We start from the raw sequence: 7,402 nt of genomic DNA, 5'->3' as shown, positions 1-7,402 counted from the left end.
CCTCTCCTCACAGCAAAACGTTAGGCGGAGCAGATCCGGTAAGAAAGACGGGTCCTGAGCCTCTTCTGACAGGAAGATGAGATTGTCGGGGTATCACGACCGAAAATGAAGTCAAAACGATCCTGCGAGAGAGATAATGTTAGTATCGACGACGATGAAAAAGAGTAATTTGTCGCGCGCCTATATCCAAACGCCTCCAGCGCCTGCTGCCTTCCTAGGTCTACGCTAGAAGCACCGAAGATTCCATCCTCGTGTGTGCCCTGCTGGCAGGCTGCTGAGCGTAAAGCTGCGGGTATGATTATTGCTACGCCAGAAGTCAGCTGCAAATACAAGGTCAAAGCACCTGAAAACGCACATTGCTCCATTGCCAACTAAGCTCGTCCCGCTCGTCCCCTCGTTTACTCTGCTCCCAGCGGCGCCTGCTATCTTGGCAGCTCTCTGAAAGTCTCCTTAGTTAACCCCTCAAGTTCGTCCGCTGGGCTGTCGCCACTTAGTCTTCGATTTGGAGCAAGGATGAGAGAAGGTTTTTGCGAGCTGTGGACAGAACGGCTTAGGGAGGTGGATGAACATTGCGGTGACGGTAAGAGAGAAGAAGAGATGTCACCGTGACCGCGATGCCCTCGACCATGGTTCCTCACCAGCAGCACTGATTCCGCCTCTATTTCACCGTGACGGTCTCTGTCTACTCTCAAGCAATCCAGGAACCCACTCGAGACACCGGTGTGTCCTCTATATTGTCTCTTGCGCACAGGCTAAATAAAAATGATTTCCTGAAGATACTGATACTTACTATAGTATCCTCCGCCGGGCGCTCACTGCCCAACGAGTTCCGCGTCGTCCTCTGTTGGTCTTCCGGGTTTCAGAATCGTCAAGAGCGGTGCCCCGTGAGTCGTGGCTGTTGCCCGGGGCCATAGCAAGTCGTCGTTTGAAGCTGAGTGTATTTTACTTTGATTGACGTCACGGTTATGCGACATGCCTTTAGTTCGTATCTTTCCTCGGATTTCAGAGCCCGCGTGTTCTCTTGATTTACCTCCAAAGGCATCCGACTCCGTTGTGGACTTCCTTGTCCTTATGTCTCTCCCTTGAAACAGGCTACTTACCAGTGGAAGTCCGAAACTGGAGTTTATCGACTTTTCTTGAAACACTTTCGTTTCCAGGGTGGGAAATGCAATCACGCGAGTGGCGCTGGTGATCGCCACACTACGCCCACGTCGAGTGTGCTGTTGACCTTTTTGCTGCGCTCTTCCATCCGCGATATCGATTGCAACATGGGTCGCTTTCCCCCGGAGCTTGAGCAGGCCATCCTCAAAATGTGCGCTGAGGATGACTGGAGTTTCATCCCCACACTTCTCCGCGTCGCTCAGCGCACACATATATGGTATGTATAACTGAAATTGCGTCTTGAGCATCGCTGACCTATCTAGGCTCGAACCTCTCCTGTACCAACATGTCTATATCAGTACCGACCTTGAACGAAAGCCCGCGCAAGACGCTTTCTTCCATGTCGCTGTTGCCCGCCCACAATCCTTTCTCGCAAAAAGTGTGCGTGTGGTGGTGCTCGAACTGGCCCATTCTGGAACACCAGCTCAAGACCTTCTGGAGCGCACCTACCATGCGCTGCGGTCCTGCACTCGGATCCAGGAATTTGCCGTGAATGGTACTGACAAAATGGACATTGGCCCAAGATTATTTCCAATCTTGGCCACCATGCCGCTTCGCCGCCTTGGGGCTTTTCTCGAAAATCTCATGCCGCACCCGATCTTCATGAAAGACCATGCACCAGCGTTCTCGGCGCTCACGCACCTCGATGTGTTCGACAGCGAAGGCCACAACAGCCACTCCCGCGACCTCATTCGCATTGTTCCGTTCTTAACGGCGCTGCCCAGCCTGACCCACCTTGCACTTCAGAGCCAGCCACCAGCCCATTCCGTCCAGCAAATCTTGGACGGTTGCGCCTTTCTTCAGGTCCTTGCCTTCATGGAGCCCTCACAGACCTTGAACCCCTACCTCGTCCCTGATCTCCTGGAATATCTCCACGGCTTACCGATCCGTGACCCAAGAATTGTCGTATCCGTCTATGACGAATGGGAAGAGGTCATTTCCAGCTACGAGCCCTCCTTCTGGACGGCAATCGACATTTTTCTTGATTACAGGAAGCAAGGCCGCATCGACAGTGAGTGGTTACTCTCAGACATGAAGCTTAACTTATTAAGCTGCTGACGCATTTTCCAGAGGACCGTATTTACACGGGCGATTTTCATGATGAGAATTCGACAGATCCCACAGCGCAGCTCATTAGACAGCAAATTCTCGATGCAGCCTAGCGGCCAGCGATTCACAAATTGTTGTATCTATACTCGTACCATAACAATCTTTCAGTTTGGAAATGACGAACAACTCACTGCCAGTGGCAACCTGAGTACTGGTGGAATTTATAGTAACTATGCTTTCTCCACAGGCAAGTGGAACGGTAAAAAGTACTCTTCATAAGCAGCATCCGGCGACTCGCTCGGCATCAGCAACAATTCTGGTCTATCTCAACCCGCTGGGAGCTGAAGAAAGGATTGTCACCTAGGTGTACGTGTCTAACAACGTACAAATCAAATCCGCGGGAGAAAAACTCTGTCTCAAGCACTACGATTGCGAGGAATGGGGTTTGCAATTGGCACGCAATCATCGCTAACCCTATACTGATTGACTCAAATGGTACAAGTTTCAGACCATTGCCTGGCGGTTCCGCTTCCATCCAGCGCGATGGACGGAACTCGTGGGCATCCTTACCCAAAATCGGATTCCTTCTGCATGCGGTTTCACGAACTTGAAAGGCAGGAGGAGGATAACATACTCACCGAGGGTACGATGCGAGAGCCAAATGGATATCCTGCCCTTTTTGAATCGACAACTTGAATTGGGTGATGCTGGCGCCAAACTTCGTGATGACCAGCTTCAACAGCAGGAGAACAGAGTCCTCGACAGCAATACGACCGGCGAGCGGAAGGAAGGGGTAGTAACGAAGAATGTCCTGCTTTACTGTCAGCGCCAAGACGGGGGCGAAACAAGAGCACATACGGAGAGAAACGTGCTGAGCGGGGGAAGTGGTCATAATCGATGTCTTCTCCACTCCCGTTTCACCAGCAGCCCTCTCTGCCACAAGGAACTTCAGGGTCTGATAATCCGTGATGCGGTGGTAATCTTCACGAAGACGAAGTCCTGGGAGCCGAAGGCGAAGGCCCTTGCGGCCAAACGCTTCCTCCCCGAATGCTCCTCGTCGGTCATGAACAATGCGACCAGAATTCCCGTAGGCGTGGGAACAATTTGGGGAGCGCCAGGCCAGCTGAAATCGTTGGGTGATATCCACAAAAGCCACTCAGAACACACCAGTATGGCCAGCTCAGGCTGTCGCATGGACCTGTGTTCTCCCCGAAACGTTGTTGCTGCTGACGACCGACTTGACAGCAAACAACGGTGTTGTCCCATTTGTTGTCTCGAATATGCATCAAACCCGCGCCGAGCCGCCTGAGGTGGTGAAATCCGTGCAGCCTCCATCCTGCCCAGTATAGTTCCCCCACCAGCAACCGTCGTCGCAGCAGACCAGGTCGCCCCGTTGTTTGTGGATGACCGCACAGAAATGTCCTGGTCGGAAGCGCTGTTTTCGGCAGCGTAGTAGACTTGGATTGCCCAGTTCTTCGAAACGTGGACTCCTACAAACTAGTTCAGAGTAGGTTTCTGGAGCGAATACCACGCACCCAGAGCCCGTTATTTGCTGCTGTTGGCGTCCTCTGGTCCATTAGCGGCAAGAATTTCCATGTCTTGCGGTTATCTCGGACAAAATGAGCCCAATATATGCTTGAGAAAAAACAAGCAAAACTCACCCGATGGGAAGTATAAGCCCCGCGGCATTCCTTTCGTGGTTTTCAAGTGTCGCGAGCACATCGCCATTGGGCAACTGCTTCATGTTGTCAAAGTCCCCGTCCCCGATCCCCGTCGCCACTGTGCCCACGCCACGAATGTCCTTACCCCGTCGGTAGAGTGGGTGACGGTCAAGATGTGTGTGGACCCGCGGAAGGCCGTGCCTAAAACACTGCCATCGGCCAGCTGTGCGAGCCGAGGATAAGTGCCGCCGCCGTTGGGGTTGATGGAGATACGAGTGGCGCCGGCAGTTAGAGCGAGGAGCGAGACGGTTTGCGTGTGACCTGAGTGCTGTTGCCAATGCGGCGACGATGGGAGGGAAGAGCTTCATAAGGTCAGAGAGCGGTATCGATAGCGAGGGTAGATTAACGGCAAACGCACCTTCAAGCCTAGCTAACTGCATAAAGACCATGGCTCGGTTCTCCGGTTGCGACGACGAGGTTTATCTGGAGGGTTTGCAACCAATGGGAGCGACGATATGGGGAGGGCAGAGCGCTTCTGAGAGCATTTCAAGTAGATGAGTGTTGGGAGGCAAAGATGTGTGATCACGAGTTGATTAGACGATGACCATTACACCACCGAGCGCTTGGACTCAAGCACCAATATATCCTCCCCGAGACATCTATAACTGCGTCATGTGTGTGTTTGCGGCGTGCGTTGAACGTGAACAAGCTCAAAATGAGGTATACCAAAGGTATTACAGCCGCGAAGTCGTACCGACTACATGGGTAAGGGAAAGATTCTGAGCCTGAAAATGCAGGAAAAATAGCTATGAAGAGCGTCTGAGAGTGGAGTAAGCGTGGAGAGAAGCGAATTATAGGTATCAAGGATGGGTGTAAGTATGCGCATATGTATGGAACGATTGAGGCAATGAGGACATGAAAATGTCCGAACGCATAGGTGTCAGTCCATATGCTTCTCCACCGCCAAAAACTTGCATACCCAGATTGAAGGGCCTTCAATTTGCTGAGCCTTCAAGATTCTTTGCGAGGAAACTTGCCCGTGGAGTCTCCAAATCATTTGCAGCGTCAACGTGCCGAAGACGACCGCAGAGGACGAACGCGGGGCCCAATGATGTGCGCTAACGTGCAAAAGCACAAGAGTATATGCACAGGAATGCGAATATACAGGGTTTCGCGTGGTCAAGGCTCGCAGTATGGATGTAAAGTCGATTCAGATGTAAATGTGGGCATTGTCGAAAACGGCGCCAACGAGAGCCTTCTCGTTCATCGCAGAGCCTGGGAAGAGTTCGACGATTTATTTTTCATGTAATGCACCATGACATATGGTCGGTAGAAGCGTAGGAAGTGCAGGGGCAGAGCTGCAAACTCGAATGTGGGCAGCGTGACGGTGACCGATGTGACCTTCGAAGGAGGCGACAAAAAATGTCGCAAGTACTCGTATGAGCAGGCACTGACTCTGAAAACGACCAGAGCAGCGGGGAGTGGTGCTTGCATGATGAGAGAACGTTGTGGAAGGTGTATATAGTATTTGGGAAAGTTGCGAGTGGTGATCGGCGGGAAGAGTCCTCTGTTCGAGGAACACGCCGCATGATAGGCACGAGGGTGTAGAGGAGGTAGAGAATGGTATAATGTGGTGTGCGGGCGGAGAGCAACTCCGTCTGAAGCGGCTTGGATTTGTGCGTCTGGTTATCGCAACCGGTAGCAGAGTCATTCTGCTTTCGCGCAGTCTGGAAGTCGCCAATGCCAGAGCCGCCCAGTGGCAGCAGCAACACAACGTAGGCGGTCCAGCAAGGTTATCGTCCCCGCCCGCAGGCTGGAGCGTGTTTTCGAGTCGTTGTCGTGGGACCTGCGAGCGCTTCCGAGCAGCACGAGGCTCGCAAGTTGATGTTGATACAAGTGGCCTGTTCCCGTCGTCGCGATTGAATGGGGGAGTTGGCAAGCATCTACGGAGAGAAAAGGTTTAAGAAAAGAGAGGAAGACAAAATTGTGCTTTTGCGCACCAAGGAGAGATTCGCCATGCGGCCAGGTCACCCTGAGTTCCTGCCCTTTCAAAGCTTACGTATGTTGGCGGTGGAGACGGTAGTACGTAGCATCATGCAGAAATAGAATCCATTCAGGCTGAGGTGAAGCCAAGTCAGAACTACTTCGTGTGGTGGGCCGTAACACACACCTGGCTGCTCGTGGGCTAGACGGATGACAAGTATAGGTGTAAGGGAGAAGGGAGAGACAGGTGCTTGGGGCGGGGAGGGCGAAGTGGACATCTGTGGTGGTGGAGGAGCGGAAGAAGATATCACGTGTCGATCCGTCTTGCCCACCACTCAAGTGCTAATCGCCGGCCTGCTTTTATTCACACCAATTCTCTACTTGAACGATGAGCTACTACACATTTGCCATATCAACTTACAGACAGTCAACAATAAGTAAACGTATTGATGGTATATTAGTGTCCATTCGGACATCTACGACTAGTATTAATATGAGGTGATAAAGCGCAGACTCGGACCAGGAACTCTACCCCACGAATTCCTTTTAAGCTGCACGATATTCCGGCAGCTCCTCATGTACTTCCTCCATCGTTTGCTGCTCGTCGCCGTCATCCAGTACATGTCATTTGCGAGGCAATGGCGGCAAGCCCGGGCCTGAGCTTGAGTGTGTTGTCTCAGAAATGAGGGTTGGTGGGGGTACTAACTAGGACTCCGAGGAACTGAGGGGATGCAATGGAGCTCTGCGAACAGGTGCACCGAGGTTGTCTGGTCGTTTAGGGTTGCGGGGCTCGGAAGCAGAGTGGGAAGACGCTGGTTGGCTGGCCAAGTGGCTGGAAGGATGATAGCTTGTAAACGCGTCTACCATACCGAGGGCAGGATGTGGGGAGATGAGAGCGGCTGTCTGGAACTGATCTTGTCGCCGTTTCCGCCTCCAGCAGAGAAGCAGAACGACCAATAATCCGAGTACAGCAACTCCAGCAATAATGCCGCCGACCAGACCACCAACGGACGTCTTGCCTACGGGAGATGGGCCAGGAGGAGCGGAGGTGGTGGCCGTTGGCGAAGACGACAAGAGGGAAAAGTTGCTCGCGCTCGGAGACGAGGATGGAACAGGTTCATCGAGCGTAATAGAGCTGAGTAAAGCTTGAATTGCATTGATCTGGGACGATATGTCGAATGTGACGCCGGCGGGCCCGTGCCAGTCTCCGCCGTAGATGTCCCCACCATTTTGCTTTGCGAGGTCGACAACGGCGTTGAACTACGCAGTCTGGTAAGCCCAACTGCTTCGAAAGCTATAGCAACATACCTGGACGGCAAGATACGAAGCAATCGACAGTCTCACGGAAGGATTGGTCGCATTACGCAGGTCCGCGGCTGTCAACCCGCGAGGAATCGACCCGTCGCCAGGCCGAATGATTCCAGTATTGTTTTGCCAGCTTGTCGTTGCAAACGAAGCTGATATGAGTTCATCGAGCCTAAATATATGAATGTAGCCACAGGAGCGACAACGATACTCACATATTGACATAAGACGCATTCTTCGAG

General features: G+C 52.5%; 1 protein-coding gene across 1 annotated transcript; it reads right to left on the bottom strand.

Moving 5' to 3' along the window:
* Positions 1-2,627: 2,627 nt before the first annotated feature.
* MIND_00177600 (Neuraminidase) lies at positions 2,628-3,900 on the bottom strand (the record flags this gene model as incomplete). Its single annotated transcript, XM_037358691.1, has 6 exons — positions 2,628-2,634; positions 2,685-2,798; positions 2,850-3,334; positions 3,379-3,701; positions 3,740-3,820; positions 3,873-3,900. 6 exons carry the CDS (start codon positions 3,898-3,900, stop codon positions 2,628-2,630), a joined length of 1,038 nt encoding a protein of 345 aa, XP_037226601.1.
* Positions 3,901-7,402: the final 3,502 nt, after the last annotated feature.

This window comes from Mycena indigotica (assembly GCF_014461135.1).
Source record: "Mycena indigotica strain 171206Taipei chromosome Unknown Mind.scaff0001, whole genome shotgun sequence".
Lineage (NCBI taxonomy): Eukaryota > Fungi > Basidiomycota > Agaricomycetes > Agaricales > Mycenaceae > Mycena > Mycena indigotica.
This window is presented reverse-complemented; position numbering and strand designations above follow the sequence as displayed.